This window comes from Hyalella azteca, unplaced genomic scaffold, assembly GCF_000764305.2.
Source record: "Hyalella azteca isolate HAZT.00-mixed unplaced genomic scaffold, Hazt_2.0.2 contig16689, whole genome shotgun sequence".
NCBI classification, from domain to species: Eukaryota; Metazoa; Arthropoda; class Malacostraca; order Amphipoda; family Hyalellidae; genus Hyalella; species Hyalella azteca.
Window position 1 is genome coordinate 34,764 of NW_025946499.1, and position 19,965 is coordinate 54,728.

General features: G+C 41.7%; 1 protein-coding gene across 1 annotated transcript in view; it reads left to right on the forward strand.

The window, feature by feature from the left end:
- The first annotated feature begins 3,782 nt into the window (after window positions 1-3,782).
- LOC108679719 overlaps window positions 3,783-19,965 on the forward strand; it is a 25,027-nt gene continuing 8,844 nt past the window's right edge. Inside the window, exons 1-3 of the mRNA XM_018168426.2 lie at window positions 3,783-3,819; window positions 7,451-9,034; window positions 17,769-17,891. Of these exons, the coding sequence (XP_018023915.2) occupies window positions 7,791-9,034; window positions 17,769-17,891 (1,367 nt within the window). The 5' untranslated portion in view covers window positions 3,783-3,819; window positions 7,451-7,790. The remainder of the gene's footprint in view (window positions 3,820-7,450; window positions 9,035-17,768; window positions 17,892-19,965) is intronic.

Below are 19,965 nucleotides of genomic sequence, written 5' to 3' on the forward strand. Positions count from 1 at the left end.
CGCTACTTTCGCTCCCGTGATTCGATTATTCCTAAAAAATCTATTGGCTTTATACCTCGTCATCGTTGGTTGTCGAAAATGTCCAATAAGAAACGGAAATATTTTTGCATAGACAGCAGTTCAGGGAATTGAAATTTTTTCGGCTAAAGTGATTCGTTTTGATCAACGAATAATTGATTTGAAGTTGGAAAGCGTGTTTTATATGCATGTCGACGTAACTGATTTTTTAGAAGTCTGAATAAATAATCCTGGACCAATCTCGCCATAACTATGGTATGTAATTCTAACATCAAAGTGCTACCTAAAACAACCTACTATATCAACAAACGTCAACATGCATCAACAGCAACATGCCCCCACCATCAACATGCCCCAACATCAACACGCCTCATTATCAACATGCCTCGTTATCAACATGCCTCATTATCAACATGCCTCGTTATCAACATGCCTCATTATCAACATGCCTCATTATCAACATGCCTCATTATCAACATGCCTCACTATCAACATGCCTCATTATCAACATGCCTCATTATCAACATACCTCATTATTAACATATGCTATCATCCGACCATTTAAGCATTCAGAAACAGTCACTTTGTTTATATAACTAATCTTTTATCTTCTCTAAATTCACTCAAAGTTATTGGTTATCAAGTAAAGTTGTTGCGACGAATTCGCAGAACAGTTCATAAATATCCTACATATTTATTGAACAATCCCGTAATTAGTTAATAAAATAAATTTTTTAGAAAAAAAAAGAGTAAAAATTAAGAATAAAAAAGAGAAATGGGAAATAGAAATGTCGCTATAATAAAAAAATGAAATATCGCTTTAATAAATAAACAAAGAAAAAGCAATTTCGCTATTTCATTATGTTTTAGCTCACACAATCTCTCATATCCGAGCGAGTGAGTCAACAATGTCCACATTAAAGCGAAGCTTTATTGTCGCTTATTTCATCTTTTAAAGTGTTGATTATAATTAAAACTTACGCGCCAGAACTGATCTGTCCAAATAAAGCGAGTTGAAGTTGAACTCACTCAGACAAATAAATGTGTTTAATTGTCCAAGTAGTGATACGCTTTCTTACGCACAGCACGGTCGGGGAGCGAACGCAGCATTGAAACACATTTTTGATACGTCAAACCAGCTCAGGATGACACACACAAGTGCATCATAAGCGAAAAGTGCATCAAAATTTTGAATCACAACCGAAAAGTGCATCAAAATTTTGACATAGTCTCACTTATTTCCGTGAGTGATGCAGCGGTGATAATAGCCAAGCTTATTCCGAAACTTTTCAAAAGATTTTTTATGAGACTCAAAACTTTCCCAAAAATGAATCGCTTCATTGGAAAAACTCCGGCAAGCTCTTATTGGAGATCCTGTTTATTTTCGGAGGATTGTGTTTGTGTGCAATTTTTAAGACTTTGAAGATCCTGTTTATTTTCGAAAGACTGCGTTATTGAAATTTTTGAAACTGTTATAAGCTTGGCGCAAAAGCTGGACGGGCGAATGAACAACTTATGTGTTCGCCTGGATAATTTGCCTGCCTTGACTTACTTTCAGTCGGGGCTTGATTTGCCCTCAGTTGGGCCTTAAATTTGTCTTCAGTCAAGCCTTGACTTGCCTTCGTTCGAGACAAGACTTGCCTTCAGACAAGCCTTGACTTGCATTCGGTTGACACTAGACTTGCCTGCAGTCAAGCCTTGACTTGCATTCGGTCGACACCAGACTTGCCTGCAGTCAAGCCTTGACTTGCATTCGGTCGACACCAGACTTGCCTTTAGTCAAGCCTTGAATTTGCCCTCAGTCAGGCCGTGCCCGACTCTGCATTAGGTTCCGCCCAGGACTCGGGGAGCGCGTAAATCAGCCGCTCATGTTCGTCCGCTTCGGGTCTGGGTTTGAAGGGCAGCCTCTGAGCAGCTCGGTATGACTCGGCCAACCCTTAATTGTCATACTCTCAGAACACACTTAATTGTCCTACTCTCAGGCGACTATAAACTATAATTTAATTAAGAAAGGAAATTCAGGCCAGAAGTTGATTTGATCGGGTTGTCAAGCAGACCTAGAATAACTTTGCGCAACTATTGCGTACAAACAATTCGGTCGAAGCTTAGGTGGTCCTCGAATACTGTTAGAGTGCCAACTCATTGTCAACCCTCACTATTTTCTTTCACTTCCTTGAATTTCCCTCCACTACTTTCCTCCATACCTTCCCTTCTCTTTCCCTATCTCCATTTCCCTCCCTCCATCCATCCTTGTCTCTTGTCCTACCTTCCTCCATCCCTTCTATTCTCTTCGTCCTTTCTATCCCCTTTTTCTCCCCCTTCCACCCATCATCAGCCGGCCCAACTGAGGGCATCAGCTGGCCCAACTGAGGGCATCAGCTGGCCCAACTGAGGGCATCAGCTGGCCCAACTGAGGGCATCAGCTGGTCCAACTGAGGGCATCAGCTGGTCCAAATGAGGGCATCAGCTGGCCCAACTGAGGGCATCAGCTGGCCCAACTGAGGGCATCAGCTGGCCCAACTGAGGGCATCAGCTGGTCCAACTAAGGGCATCAGCTGGCCAAACTGAAGGCATCAGCTGGCCCAACTGAGGGCATCAGCTGGCCCAACTGAGGGCATCAGCTGGCCAAACTGAAGGCATCAGCTGGCCAAACTGAAGGCATCAGCTGGCCAAACTGAAGGCATCAGCTGGCCCAACTGAGGGCATCAGCTGGCCCATCTGAGGGCATCAGCTGGCCAAACTGAAGGCATCAGCTGGTCCAACTGAGGGTATCAGCTGGCCCATCTGAGGGCCATCTGTTGCGTGGCCTGGGACTGCTACGTCTGCAACATACACTAAGGATACGTTATGTGCACCTACAGCAGCCGTTATTTAATCCCGGTCACACAAAGGTTGATCACTGTACGGTTATATTGTATAATTTTGTACTGTGGTTGATTTGTCAGAATGAAGACAACCATTAGATTGACTTTAGGTTTACATTAGATTACCCTGAAGTTGAAGCGTTTACCCTAGATTTCCCTGTATTTGATGCTCTACCCTAGATTACCTTAGATTTGACGCTCTTACCATAGATTATCACGCATCTGACGCCTTTACCCTATATTACCCTGTATCTGACGTTTTTATTCAATATTACCCTTTATCTGACGCTTTTTCCCTAGATTACCCTGTATCTGACACCGCTTATTCAAAAGCTTCCTTAACAAGGCAAAATGGTGAGGTTTGAGTGGGAGAATGCAGCTGCAGTCAACAACACACTTACAGAGCGGCCGTTTTTTACCTCTTGCCTCGCATCTAACGAGATTAAAAGCGCTAAATTTGTGAAAACAATAACAACAAATCCGATTGCAATCCAGTGATGACAAAAACCGACTCGATGTCAACAGATCCTTGCTGGGGGCAAAGAATGAGGGGCGGCATGTTTGTAACGTGGCCTTTGATTGGCTGTTGAGCCTCGTTAACTATCTTACTCTTGATGACGTCATCGATGTGACCTCACTTTACTCCCGAATTCTGGGCGATGATTGGTCCACTTCGCTGCGGGAGCTCCGCCCCACGTGTAGGCTCCTCCCCCTCACACGCGAGGTCATTCTGAGCTCGCGTAGGATCCGCCCTTGTGATTGGCGCGTCGCGTCACGTGGCATCATGTGAATTTCAATATATGTTTTGAAGCGAATTTTTGGCGCGGCGGAGCATTTTTTGCGCGGACGGCGGCGCTGGTGGAGGTGAACTCCCGTCAGAGCGTTGCGACGCGTCGTGGTGCGTGGTGCGCGTGTGCGTGGTGAGCGTGGTGAACAGGTGAGTGATTGTTTACACGCGTGTTTCATCACGCTTCATGGACGACATTACACGCGTATTTCATCACGCTTCATGGACGACATTTCAAGGGTCATGAGATGAGAAAATTCGGGATTTTTTTCACATGAGATTTCTATTAAATAATTTTTTCTTACATTTTACACGTACATGACAGCGTGTTTCATCACGCTTCAGGTGGCGATTAGATGGACGACATTTCAAGGGTCATCAGATGAAAAATGATTTTTTTTCTATTTTTTTCTGATTTCTACTATTAAATGGTTTTTACTTAATTTTTCACATACATGACACAGATTTTTTCGCGACCCAGATTAGAGTGTGAGGATTTTAGATGTCCAATTTTTTTATCCAAAATCGATGGCAATTCTCATATGGATAAATCCTGTAAGAAATGAAGAATTATCGTAGTATTTACTTCCAAGAATTATTAAGAAAAACCAAAAATTTACTCTCATTAAGAATTTAATTTTTAAAATTACTGAAAACTTCCACCATTTTCCATCATTATATTGGATAGGCCTTGATATTTAAAAATGCAACTTCACATCACTATTTATCCTGGTGCCTCTGTCGTTAAATTGGTACACAATTTTATGCTCATTATATAGGATTCGATTCTGGTTGATAGTGAACACATTTCACGTGCGATTCTGGCTGATAGTGAACCCATTTCACGTGCGATTCTGGCTGATAGTGAACGCATTTCAACGTACGATTCTTATTGATAGTGAATACATTTTACATACGATTCTGGCTGATAGTGAACACATGTAACATACGATTCTGGCTGATGTTGGAAACATTTTACATACGAATCTGGCTGATAGTGAACGCATATCAACATATGATTCTGGCTGATAGTGAACCCATTTAACATACGATTTTGGCTGATAGTGATTCCATTTAATATACGATTCTGGCTGAGCGAACCCATTTCAACATACGATTCTGGCTGATAGTGAGCCCATTTCAACGTACGATTCCACAACTGATAGTGTACCAATTTCAACACTTACGATTAATTATGGCGATAGTGAACCAATTTAAACATACGATTCTGTCTGATAGTGATCACATTTATCACACGATTCTAGTCGATAGTGAACCAGTTTCAACACGCGATTCTGGCTGATAGTGAGCCCATTTCAACACACAATTCTGGCTGATAGTGAGCCCATTTTAACATACGATTCTGGCTTATAGCGAACCAATTGAAACATTAATTCTATTTCTAGCTATATATGAGTTAGTTCAATTAAACATTAATTCTAGCAACTAGTGAACACATTTCTAAGAAGAAAATGTACGATGACAAATTGATCTTTCGCTCCACGACAAGCGATTCTAAATTATCGACTTCGAAAATACTTTGCAGGCCTCTAGCTGATCAGACCTGTTAATATACTATATATTGACTTCTATGCATAAGCCAATATATATATATATATAGATGTTCCCTCAGTATAACCGTTCAAGTGAATGTTTCACACTGCTCAGTATATCTGTTTATTTATTGTATGCGTTCAAATAAATCTATCACAATGTTCAATTCTGTTTATTAAATATATGCGTTTAAATCAAGATATCAAAAGGTTCGATACATCTGTTTATTGAATATATCACACTGTTCAATATATCTGTTTCTGCAATAGACATGTTTTCTGAATATAAGTATAGCTATAGCTATAACGCACATAACGATACGTACGATAAGTTAAATATTTATTTCTCCAGAGCGATCTCTTCATTCAGTTACTATAATGCACATAATTTTTATTGAATCGCTTTATTCATTATCTATCACACAATTTTTAATGAGCCGTAACTCATTAATTTGTAATTACTTTCAATCTCTAATGTGTCACCACTATGTTCATTTTCTAGACTCACGCTCTCTAATGTGTCATCACTTCATTCATTTTCTAGACTCACTATCTCTAATGTATCATTACTTCATTCATTTTCTAGACTCACTATCTCTAATGTATCATTACTTCATTCATTTTCTAGACTCACTATCTCTAATGTATCATTACTTCATTCGTTTTTTAGACTCACTATCTCTAATGTATCACCACTTCATTCACTTTTTAGACTCACTATCTCTAATGTGTCACCACTTCAATAATTTCCTAGAGTCACTATCTCTCTAATGAGTACCACTTCATTCATTTTCTTTATTCACATTCACAGGCTCGTCTGTCAAACACATAACATACATCAAAAACATTTATACACATGAATACACAAACACATTAATCTTAAATGTAAGCCGTATATAGAACTCGGAATGAATAGAATGAATACAAGTACTTAGATTAGTTGGTCAGATGAATAAAAAATTTACTAGTTATTTAGAAGCAATAAATGTGACGTAAAAATTCACCATATCTTCATAGATCGAAAATTTACAAACAATTATAAAACAATGCAAGTTATTGGCACAAATAAATCAGAAAATTTTCAAAGACGAAACGTTTTGAAGTCCAGCTCAATCGTCAGTTTTTCAGTTATAAATTGCATATGCATCTAATAATATAGCAAAATTTATCATTTATTACGAAAACCTAAAGATTTCGCCGCATTTTGACCTGAATTCTTTTTTAAATTCCATGCCACGGGCTCAAGCACTATATAATATTGCGTATTACTTGTCCAAAATTCACGAACTAGATTTTGCTGATAAATTGTAATTCCGCACAATTTTTGCTGCATACAATACTCCGAGTTTTAAATTTGACCCATTTCTGATTACGGGTTTGAACTGTCTTATACGGCAAACCGGTATTCTCAACTCGTGTGTTAATTTGTGGAGCACTTGAAGAATTTTACTGCTTGAAAATATTAAGCTATGGCTTTAATTGATGTGAAAAATTTATTTACTAATAAAACCTTCTTTGAACCAATTAGAATATGCCAATTTTGAATACTACATTTCTGTTCTAAAATGCCAATGCCTTCGTCACGCTTTACACCTCAATTTTTTAGAACATTTCCCGTGCTATAAGTTTAAAACTCCTTTTTCGCATTCGATAGCAAGTTCTACTGACAAATTAACTTTTTGGGCATGAGCCTTCTTTTAATTGACCCTGCCTTTTCAAATATTTTAATACATTTTCACGAGGCTGTCCAATTTTCTTCTTGATTTAGGCTAATATTCTACAGACGATATGCCGTTGACACCTTTCCAATTTCAAGCCTAACTCGTGTTTTTTACGATTATCTTAACATTTCACAAAAGTTTATCATATTCGGACATTCGAGGAACATGAATCCATAAATAGTTTGTCGTTTCTAGATAGCAATGAAACTAGATCTTTTGTTCATTTAGCTTCATATTCTATTTAACATTATAATTATATTATATAGTCACCAAACAATACTCGATATACGCTGGCGGTGCCGCCTTTCTGAATCTGATAGCCTCGATTATGTACATGCATGCGTAGAGCGTACACACAATTATCATAAATTAACAGGTTAAGCGCAGTTTCTACGTAGACCATATGATAATTTTTCGCTCCTTCTTTATCATATAATTTGACATTTTCTTCATCACTATCATCATTAATGCTTCTTAATATTGATGTTAAATTTCTTTTTTCCTCAGAATAGTGAAAAATTATTTGTGAGAAAAACTACGCTCCATATATGTTGCCTATTATTCATACCAGCATAAGTGATATACTCCATCGGGGCTACGCCAATAAATTAGTATGCCACGTCAATGCCAACTATCTACACCAGTAAAGTGATGTACTGAATCAATGCTAGCTACTTCAGCTACACCAGCAAATTTGAAAATTACATCAGATCTAACTAACCATACCAGTAAAGTGGTATATTAGCACCAGTAAAATCAGTGAACTGATGATATTCATCATTAAAGAGACGATCACCACGAAAAGTCCGTATGCCCGAAGAAACTCGTAGCAGAAAACGGCTTGAGTATGTTTGGTGGGAACTACAATAACGAACTGGACTGCCGTACCACATCCATACCTTCTCAACCACCAACCTCCCTACCTCCTCACTACTACCTGCACCATCTACAGCAACACCTGCACGAACACTACGCCTATCAGCTGAAGCGGAGAGCTCTACTAGAACAGTGCCACGAAGTGTCAGCCTGTGTCGGTGCCATGACACCTTCCCCGGTGCCACATGTTAGAGCCCCAGACTCAGTTGCGTCCCCGGTGGGTCAGAAAAGAGTTTCCCCTTTCTTAATCCCCAACAACGGGGCCTGCTCCCCTCAGGCTAACGTGGGTACGCCTTCCCCTCGAAACAATAGTGGGGAAGAACTGTATTCCCCCTCGTTGAGGACCAACATGGTATCGAACTGCTCCACGACGCCTGATGTCGACTCTACAACAGAAAACGATCTCGAGCCAAAGGACGCCCAAACCAAATTGTGTGAGTCTGACACCAGCGCGGATCAAAAGTTTTTATGTGAAGCCACCGAGGGGCAAGAAACCCATTTACGACCACCGCACGAGCCCACCCAAAACCAAGAAGCCCACTTCCGACACATGCAAAGTCTGCAATCGTTCCAGCAAAAGCTGGCTGGCCTGCAGTCCAGTACTTCAGATGGTAGGAGTCCAGCGGCACCAGCTGCACTCCAGAGGCTCCAGGAGAGCAAGTACTTGAGCCAAGTTCAGGGTACTTTTAGTGCAGCTATGGGACAGACGGACTTGCCCACATCAATGCCCAACAACATGCCCAAAATTCACCCGCCTTTTTTCAACAGTTTCATTGGGTTCGGTCACCCGATGTTTATAACCCATGGACTGTCGCAAGACTCGAAATATTCTCTACCTTTTCCCCCTGGGGGATTTATTCCCAGTTTTGCTTCTCCACAAAACATTAGGGACACGTTTAGTCCGAATGCGGACATTAAATCTTCCGCACCAAACTCGTCAGATTTAAGATCGTCAAGTCCAGCATCGGGTGACAACTTTAAGTGTTCAACCTCATCCACATCTCCTAGCAGTAGTTCCTCGATCGCCATGTCGGACGAACACGTCAAGCGGCCCATGAATGCATTTATGGTTTGGTCCCGCATCAAAAGAAGGAAGATAGCTCTGGATAATCCAAAAATGCACAACTCGGAAATCTCGAAGCGACTCGGTGCCGAATGGAAACTGCTCACGGATCTCGAGAAGCGTCCTTTCATCGACGAAGCAAAACGATTGAGGTGAGTGACCGTTCATATTTACGAAGGATATCTTTGATGAGATGGAGGCTTGCTTTTGCCGTCCCGATGTCATTCTTTCGTGCCATTTGATCTGTGAATGCTCTCAGAGATTGCGTGCAGACTGGAGTATGCAATCAGAGGAATGGGAGAGACATTGTCCAGGTATTGATGCACTTTTTGCTGTTGTTTGGGTAACCATGATCCAGTTTGGCCCGGCAAAAAGACTTATCAGTGCTATGTCTGCTCCTCGCTCTATATGTGCTTGAGAAAGTGTGTTATTATTTCAACATTTTGACCCACTAATTTTTCTGAATGTCGTTTATTGATATGAAACTTTGCAATGACCAGCTGTGGGGCATATAGTTGGAGAAAATCTATATAAGTCGACCTGTAAGGGAAATTCAAACTTTTTACGATCTCCAGATAGAAATACATCTTAAAAGGGATTTTTTTGTGGATATAAATAATTGAAACTAAATTAATTATGAATCGTAAAATATTTTTTGCGCAAAGCGCTGCCAATAGCCACTACCGCAAAAAATCTGCTTAATTTAGCATGAAAATTTCAATGCCCTTGCGCGAAGAACAATGATTTTATTGAAGAAGTTCACTTTGTTATTTAGCGCGGTATATAATTATAAAATGTGCTTCATGAAGAGAACACAATTTTTCGTGGGAGCAAACGATTTCGATTTATCAGTTTAATTGTTTCAATTCATGGAATGATCCTTTGATTCCATGTTATGCATCCTATGAATACAATAATTTTGAATGCGACTTTTTATTAAACTCAATTCGTACTTCAAATTTATCGAAGGAACTAGGGCTTCCACTCAATTCTTTTAATATTTAACACTGGCTGATTTCATTTATAATTACACGTAATTTCTTCTCGTTGTAGTAGTACAAATGCTCCAACGCAACAAATTTTCCTTCTTTTTCTATTATCCAGATGTTTCAACGCAATCCTCAATTTCTCCTGGTTTTTTCAATGGTTGAACTGTCTCAAAGTAACTCACTATTTATTCTATACTGTTCAGTGGTTGAACTGTCTCAAAGTAACTCACTATTTATTCTATACTGTTCAGTGGTTGAACTGTCTCAAAGTAACTCACTATTTCTTCTATACTGTTCAGTGGTTGAACTGTCTCAAAGTAACTCACTATTTATTCTATACTGTTCAGTGGTTGAACTGTCTCAAAGTAACTCACTATTTCTTCTATACTGTTCAGTGGTCAAAATGTCTCAAAATAACTCACTATTTCTTTTATACTTTTCAGCGGTTGAAATGTCTCAAAACAACCCTCTGTTCCCCTCATTTCTCTCAGTATTTGAAATGTCTCGAGGGTCAAAAGCGTCCGGAAACTACCGCCCCTCGCGTCTGTCTCGCCGTATACTCAGAAAATGTAAGGGTCGTTTGTCCAAATAATACCACACTGTCTCACCCACAGCACGAACAGAGAATGAACGTAGCACTGATACGTCTTTTGGGTGGGCCAAACTGGGTCAAGCTGACCCGCTTAAGGTAAAAATGCGCGTGGCTATTTAGACAATACCTCACTTATTTATATGAGTGAGAACAGTTTATTCTCTTAACCCAGTGAAAATTTACAGACGCGGCGGCTTCTGATTTGGATTACCAGAAGCTGGGGCGACTTTTGTTAGGGTTGCCGCTTAAAAAGGCGCGTGAATAGCAATGCCGATGCGGTCATTAACTTCTAGATGGCATGTAGGGTTGAGGGCTTGAACCGTAAATGTGACCTGTATTCACTGCACCGGTGTTCACTGCGTCGGTGTTCACTGCGCCAGTGTTCACTGCACCGGTGTTCACTGCACCGGTGTTCACTGCACCGGTGTTCACTGCGCCAGTGTTCACTGCACCGGTGTTCACTGCGCCGGTGTTCACTGCGCCAGTGTTCACTGCACCGGTGTTCACTGCGCCGGTGTTCACTGCGCCGGTGTTCACGGCGCCGGTGTTCACGGCGCCGGTGTTCACTGCGCCGGTGTTCACTGCACCTGTGTTCATTGTCATTCATATTATTACTTAAGATTGCCATTCATATTATTTCCTAAGATTGCCATTCATACTATTGCCTTAGATTGTCATTCATATTATTACTTAAGATTGCCATTCATATTATTACCTAAGATTGTCGATCAAATTATTACATAAGATTGCACTTCATACTATTACCTAAGATTCATATTATTACCTTATATAAAACATTCATATCATTATTCTCCTTTGCCAGCTTCTCCATTATCACCGTGCTTTGCAAAAACTTAATAACGCACGAATTTAAGAAAAAATAAATAAATAAAATAAGATAAATGAAAGAAAAACGGATTTCTTACGAACAATTTTCTCTATACCGCCCCTTTCCATCCTTCACCATTCACAGTATGTTTCATGGCTGCCCTTTTATTAACAATGAAGTCTACAATTCGAAGAAGTGCTCTGTAAATAAATGTTCTCAAGGCGTATATACCTCAAGGAAGGCATGGAATTCTATCGTTGTTCCTCCATTTGCAATATTTCCTTAAACGTCCACTTAATTTCGCATCAGCAATTGATTTACCATCAATAAAAGGTAATGTAATTTACCGGATTAGGCAAATCCGTGTTTGCTCTGAAAACTTACCGCGGCGCAGCAACTGCTCCGGAATGACAGAGCATTTGTCAGAGCTGGCAGAGCAATGCGTTGTATTCAGACTTGATAATAACCTAACCCCTCATAACTTGCAACGCTGATTTATACGCAGAAAATTCAGCGTCACGCTGAATTAGTTTCGATGAAGCCGGGTTCTCGATCGCGGCGCACGAATGGCGTTCGATTGTGAAGAACGCTTCAAGAAGCTTCTTTGGTTCTTCAATTTTATGTCAGAATGAAGCATTCGCTTGTTAATCATCTCATAAAAGAGCATTGAAGCTCGGCCAAGATTTTATGTGAGGCACTAAGATTTTATTTGAAGCATTGAGCTTTTATTCGGTGCCCTAAGATTTTATATATGGACCAAGTATTTTAAAAGGGGACTTAAGATTTGATGAAAGGCTCAAAAATTAATGTAAGACCCTAAGATTTTATGCGATTCACTAGGATTTTATTTTAGGGCTTAATATTGAATTTGAAGTCCTAACAATTTACGTGTGGTCTTAAATTTTTATGTGAGGTAATAGGATTTAATATGAAAACCTAAGATTTTTTGTGAGGTCATAGGATTTAATATGAAAACCTAGGATTTTATGTGAGGAGATAGAATTTAATGTGATGACCTAAGATTTTTTGCAAGACCGTATGATTTTAAATGGAACCGTAAGTAGTTTACAATGAGTACGGCTTGAGCTCATGAATACATGTTAAACATGAGTCCACATGGAGCCTCATACATAATGAATGAGTAGGTGAATAAATGCCCCGATTGTTTACTCATCAGAATATTGATGGATTTTCCCGCCGCTTTCTTGGCCGCCATTGACGACGTCTTCAGGATTAATGGCGGCGATTTAAATCCAACGGAGAGGAACTGCGGGACATTAAATTCGTACTTAGTACAAATGGCCGACTTGGGAATTTGTATTGTTATTTTAATGAAATTTTATTGATTTACTTTGGGATTAAAGAGAATTTGTTGAATTAATTCAGGTGGCAGAATGAATACTGACTTAATCGCCATGTCCTCCGCGTCTCTGTCACCTGACTTGCCATGTCCAACACGTCTCTGCCACCTGACTTGCCATGTCCTCCGCGTCTCTGCCACCTGACTTGCCATGTCCTCCGCGTCTCGGCCTCCTGACGTGCCATGTCCACCGCGTCTCTGCCACCTGATTTGCCATGTCATCCACGTCTCTGCCACCTGACTTGCCATGTCCTCCACGCCTCTGCCACCTGACTTGCCATGTCCTCCGCGTCTCTGCCACCTGACTTGCCATGTCCACCGCGTCTCTGCCACCTGACTTGCCATGTCCTCCGCGTCTCTGCCACCTGACTTGCCATGTCCACCGNGGCCTCAGTGATGCTGGCCTCAGTGATGCTGGCCTCAGTGATGCTGGCCTCAGTGATGCTGGCCTCAGTGATGCAGGTAATCAGTGCCCACTGACCGTTATCGATTATCTCACGCTAATCCCTGCGATCAACGACGCACACTTCACGCTCGCCTGGTCACGCTAATCGCACGACGGGTGCGCGTGGTACGCAGTGCGTGATGTCACGCTTCTCATTCGTGGGTGTAATGCGTCCGTGCGTGGTGCGTGTAAATACGTTCATACTTCATTAGTGAATGCGTGTTTTCAATAGATTCATGCTTCATTAGTGAATGCGTGTTTTCGTTGTCAATTGATCAGCACGTGGCGATAAAAATACGGGTAATTAAATTTGGCTTAATTATGATAAGGTTTGAGTTAAATTGTTGTTTTTTAATTAAATATTTGGGGGTTATCAGTGGCCTCTTTTTCTGCTTCATTTGGGGTTATGAGTGGCCTCTTTTTCTGCTTCATTTGGGGTTATGAGTGGCCTCTTTTTCTGCTTCATTTGGGGTTATGAGTGGCCTCTTTCTCTGCCTCATTTGGGGGTTATGAGTGGCCTCTTTCTATGCCTCATTTGGGGGTTATGAGTGGCCTCTTTCTCTGCCTCATTTGGGGGTTATGAGTGGCCTCTTTCTCTGCCTCATTTGGGGGTTATGAGTGGCCTCTTTCTCTGCCTCATTTGGGGGNGGGGGAGGTGCATTTTAATTGAAAGTTTGGAAACATTAAGTTTGTAACATTAATTAATATATGTTTGTAAACATTAATTATTTGAATTATAAACACATGAAATCTGTTTTGGTATACAAATTTGAATAAATTTTTCATTTTTGTGATAGCTTCTTAACAGAATAAATTAACTAGCAAAATTCTTAAGGTCTATAAATGTCTTGCTACAATGACTCCTCAATAACCTATGGAATTAGGCACGAGTATTTTTTCTAATACAGAAGTCGTGGTGTACAATAGCAATTGAACGTAGATAACCTAGGGTAAATAAGTCTGAATATATGAATATTCGTTTAGTTGGATATTTTTTGTCATATATGCACATGTGGAAGAATGCCTTTGATATAAAGAGCGCGGCACATTATCATGAAATTGGAAAACTTGCGGCACGTTTTCGTAAGTTTTATCGATGCTAAATGTATTGCCTCATTCAGGTCGCCTAAAAACTTTTGCTCAAGATAAAGTATTCGGTAAAACACTTGCTACAGTGGTAACCAGTACTATGGAAATCCAAGTCTCTATTGCAGAAAAAAGTGCTGCATTCACAAGTCATCATAGCTTTTGTTAAAGTTGACCGCAAAAACCGTTTAGCTTGAATGGTCAACCCAAAACCTGTCTCTTATACACATCTAGATGTGTATAAGAGACAGATCATATTTTACTGCAGGCTACCGTTTTTCCTGCAGACTATTTTTTCCCCCGCTGGCTACCATTTTTTCTGCAGGCTACAGTTTTCTCCTGCTGGCTACCGTTTTTCCTGTAGGCTACCGTTTTTTCCTGCAGGCTATCATATTTTACTGCAGGCTACCGTTTTTCCTGCAGACTATTTTTTCCCCCGCTGGCTACCATTTTTTCTGCAGGCTACAGTTTTCTCCTGCTGGCTACCGTTTTTCCTGTAGGCTACCGTTTTTTCCTGCAGGCTATCATATTTTACTGCAGGCTACCGTTTTTCCTGCAGACTATTTTTTCCCCCGCTGGCTACCATTTTTTCTGCAGGCTACAGTTTTCTCCTGCTGGCTACCGTTTTTCCTGTAGGCTACCGTTTTTTTCCTGCAGGCTACTCCTTTTCCTGCAGGCTATCATATTTTACTGCAGGCTTCCGTTTTTCCCGCAGGCTATCATTTTTTACTGCAGGCTATCGTTTTTACTGCAGGATATCGTTTTTGCTGCAGGCTACCGTTTTTCCTGCAGGCTACTCCTTTTCCTGCAGGCTACCGTTTTTTCCTGCAGGCTATCATTTTTTCCTGTAGGCTACCATTTATTCCTGCAGGCTACCGTTTTTTCTGTAGGCTACCGTTTTCCCTTCCCTAGCGCAAAAATTAAGGAGAATTATTTTATCATTGTACGAGGCGCTAACAAGACAGCGGCGCTGCCCGGAGACGTAACAAGCGTCACTCTCTTCGTCAACACTTGCGATGTATATTGTGATGTGTATTGTGACTATATTGTGATGTATATTGTGACTATATTGTGATGTGTACTGTGACTATATTGTGATGTGTATTGGACTATATTGTGATGTGTATTGTGACTATATTGTGATGTGTATTGTGACTATATTGTGATGTGTATTGGACTATATTGTGATGTGTATTGGACTATATTGTGATGTGTATTGTGACTATATTGTGATGTATATTGTGACTATATATATTGTGACTATATGACTGCACATTCTTCCTGAAACTCTACACATTCTTCCTGATACTCTACACATTCTTCCTGATACTCTACACATTCTTCATGATACTCTACACATTCTTCCTGATACTCTACACATTCTTCCTGATACTCTACACATTCTTCCTGATACTCTACACAGTCTTCCTGATACTCTACACATTCTTCTTGATACTTTACACATTCTTCTTGATACTCTACACATTCTTCCTGAATGTGAAGAGAAACTCTAAGGACGGGACCGCCCAACTCTGTTCTCAAGAGCGCAGTTCCGCGAATTTATTCTCCCTACAAAACTTAGCGCGGGATTGGCAGCCCTGATAAAAACAATTGCATCGCTCAGACGGCCATTTGAACACGAATGTTCTTAGCGGATGTTCTTACTAAGTGAATGAAATAAAAAGCGTTGCTAAAGAACAGTGGTGTTTAGTGCGGAACAATATTGTTATGTTGTTACTATGTGAACAGCGGTGTTCAGAGAGAAACACTACTGTTCAGTCGTTAATAAATATTTATTTAGTCGTTAATACTGTTCATTCGTTAATTCACTCCTAATGAATATATTGTAGCAATGTGTATTGTATAGATATGAAAACGGAGTTTTGTATATATAGGAGGACTTGTTGATGAATAAATTTATATAACGATATATACGAGTATATATGATAACTGGGCGATGTAAGTATGCCAGGGATACGAAATAAATGTATATAGAGTATTAGTTACTATAGAATGAGTGGGTGGTGTATTTATACCAGATATAGGCAATGACCACATATGTATAGTAGGAAAGATTAGTTATTAAAGAATGAGTGGGTGGTGTGTTTATACCAGATATAGGCAATGGACACATATAGTAGGAGAGATTAGTTATTATAGAATGAGTGGGTGGTGTATTTATACCAGATATTGGCAATGGACACATATAGTAGGAGAGATTAGTTATTATAGAATGAGTGGGTGGTGTGTTTATACAAGATATAGGCAATTACCACATATTGTATGAGAGGACAATATACACAGTAGAGCAGGGGTGTTGTCCAGCATTGTTTAGGTCGCAACGAGGGGTGTGGCGTGTTAAGTTCGACGTTGCTTTGTGCTTGTGGAAGTTTCCAACACAATGCGGTTTAATGCGCATAATTGTTGAACACAATGCCCTCTAATGCATACTTATATCTTCTATTACGAGTGACATTTTATGTTTAACTATGCGTGACTATCAGAGCAATAGTCTTCAGTTTAAATTTAATTAAACAGACATTTTATTCTAAAGTTTATGTGTTTAGATGAAGAATATAAAAACAAGTAAGTTTTGTACACATCTCATTGCTAGTTCAACAGTTCTTTTACACCAAACACATTTCCTCTCTTCAACCCAAAATATCCAACACATTTCCTCTCCTCAACCCAAAACACCCAACACATTTCCTCTCCTCAACCCAAAACACCCAACACATTATCTCTCCTCAACCCAAAACACCCAACACATTTCCTCTCCTCAACCCAAAACACTCAACACATTTCCTCTCCTCAACCCAAAACAGTTTTCCCTCCCCATTAGAATGACCCCGAGGCAGGCGAGCGCCACATACAAGTTTCCCTAATGCCGTCAACAAGTTTCTTTTACGTATTCAACAGCAACACTTCAATTCAATTGTTGAATTGATAGCGGGGCCAGTGAATGCGCGACCGCTATTGGTCAGCGAGGACCTGCTATTGAAGAAATAAGATTGCTTTTGGCATCGCCTGCTTCGACCTCATTTATTCCTATAAGACTGACCTGTACCTGTGAAGTGTACCTACGGTGTACATATGGTGCAGTTTGTACCTGTGAAGTGTACCTACGGTGTACATATGGTGCAGTTTGTACCTGTGAAGTGTACCTACGGTGTACATATGGTGCAGTTTGTACCTGTTAAGTGCACACACATGAGCAAGAGTGCATCATTATTGGGACAATGTCCAACTAATTCTCTGAGTGATATACATTTATTTTTTCTTCGTTCTAATGTTGTTCGAATTTACTTCATGTTTCTAATACGTTTGCTGTTTCATGATTCAAACATTCTTATAAGGTCTCACGATTCAAATGTTCTAATGATCTTAGTAGGTTTCATGATTCAAATGTTCTAATGATCTTGGTAGGTTTCATGATTCAAATGTTCTAATGATCTTGGTAGGTTTCATGATTCAAATGTTCTAATGATCTTATTAAGTTTCATGATTCAAATGTTTTTCTAAGGTCTCCCGTTTCAAATGTTCTAAACGTTTTATAATGTTTAAAGCTCTCACTATATCCCACAGAGCACAGCACATGCGGGATCACCCAGACTACAAGTACAGGCCGCGACGCAAGCCTAAGACGAACAAGAAGGATAACTTCTACGCATCCTTCCCCTACCTGCCTCCTCCTTTAGACCCCCTGAGGTGAGTGGGGCTTGTGAGTGGGACTTGGCTGCCTCCCCAGGTGAGTGAGGCTTGGCTGCCTCCCCAGGTGAGTGAGACTTGGCTGCCTCCCCAGGTGAGTGGGACTTGGCTGCCTCCCCAGGTGAGTGGGGCTTGGCTGCCTCCCCAGGTGAGTGGGGCTTGGCTGCCTCCCCAGGTGAGTGGGGCTTGGCTGCCTCCCCAGGTGAGTGGGGCTTGGCTGCCTCCCCAGGTGAGTGGGGCTTGGCTGCCTCCCCAGGTGAGTGGGGCTTGGCTGCCTCCCCAGGTGAGTGGGGCTTGGCTGCCTCCCCAGGTGAGTGGGGCTTGGCTGCCTCCCCAGGTGAGTGGGGCTTGGCTGCCTCCCCAGGTGAGTGGGGCTTGGCTGCCTCCCCAGGTGAGTGGGGCTTGGCTGCCTCCCCAGGTGAGTGGGGCTTGGCTGCCTCCCCAGGTGAGTGGGGCTTGGCTGCCTCCCCAGGTGAGTGGGGCTTGGCTGCCTCCCCAGGTGAGTGGGGCTTGGCTGCCTCCCCAGGTGAGTGGGGCTTGGCTGCCTCCCCAGGTGAGTGGGGCTTGGCTGCCTCCCCAGGTGAGTGGGGCTTGGCTGCCTCCCCAGGTGAGTGGGGCTTGGCTGCCTCCCCAGGTGAGTGGGGCTTGGCTGCCTCCCCAGGTGAGTGGGGCTTGGCTGCCTCCCCAGGTGAGTGGGGCTTGGCTGCCTCCCCAGGTGAGTGGGGCTTGGCTGCCTCCCCAGGTGAGTGGGGCTTGGCTGCCTCCCCAGGTGAGTGGGGCTTGGCTGCCTCCCCAGGTGAGTGGGGCTTGGCTGCCTCCCCAGGTGAGTGGGGCTTGGCTGCCTCCCCAGGTGAGTGGGGCTTGGCTGCCTCCCCAGGTGAGTGGGGCTTGGCTGCCTCCCCAGGTGAGTGGGGCTTGGCTGCCTCCCCAGGTGAGTGGGGCTTGGCTGCCTCCCCAGGTGAGTGGGGCTTGGCTGCCTCCCCAGGTGAGTGGGGCTTGGCTGCCTCCCCAGGTGAGTGGGGCTTGGCTGCCTCCCCAGGTGAGTGGGGCTTGGCTGCCTCCCCAGGTGAGTGGGGCTTGGCTGCCTCCCCAGGTGAGTGGNCACGTTTAGTGTGTGATGTACACGTTTAGTGTGTGATGTACACGTTTAGTGTGTGATGTACACGTTTAGTGTGTGATGTACACGTCACATCGCTGCCGTAGGCCTACCGTGAAATCAATAAATGCAAATCAGGGCAGGTAGGCTGTAGGCTGTCAGGTTTCGAGCCTCAAAAATAGCTCGAAGGAGCTCCAGATTTTTCTATAAATGTTTTGTTCAAAAAACAAGTCTCCTACAGTTATTATCATATCTATTTATATTTATTATACTGAGTTTTTGTGCTTATATCCAAAATTTAGTGAACTTAAATATAACTTTTCATCAGAAAATTTTTATATATGACAATCGCTAATTTTTCGCCATGACCGTAAATTGTAATGGGTGTTCAGTTTTTATTTCTTAAATTATTTGTATTGGCGTCCAACCACGAAATATACTCACAGTATTTCGGGCCATTATATCATCGGGCTATTACATCAATGATTTTTTAAAACAAACTAAAGATCTGATCACATTTTTATCCATTACACACGCAAAATTTGACCGCAAGGCTTCAATGGACCTGCAAATTTAAGTTTTTGCAAATCCTGTTGCAAATTCGTGCATTCGTCCCATCTCTTTGCCCAAATCTTCTTCTGATTTTCCGCCCGAATGTTCCCTCTATTGTTACACTCTTAGCAGCTCCCGAAACCTCATCTAAATCTCGTCTTGTGCATCACATACCCTCATCTAAATCTCGTCTTGTGCATCACATACCCTCATCTAAATCTCGTCTTGTGCATCACATACCCTCATCTAAATATTGTCTTGTGCATCACATACCCTCATCTAAATCTCGTCTTGTGCATCACATACCCTCATCTAAATATCGTCTTGTGCATCACATACCCTCATCTAAATATTGTCTTGTGCATCACATACCCTCATCTAAATCTCGTCTTGTGCATCACATACCCTCGTCTCTTATACACATCT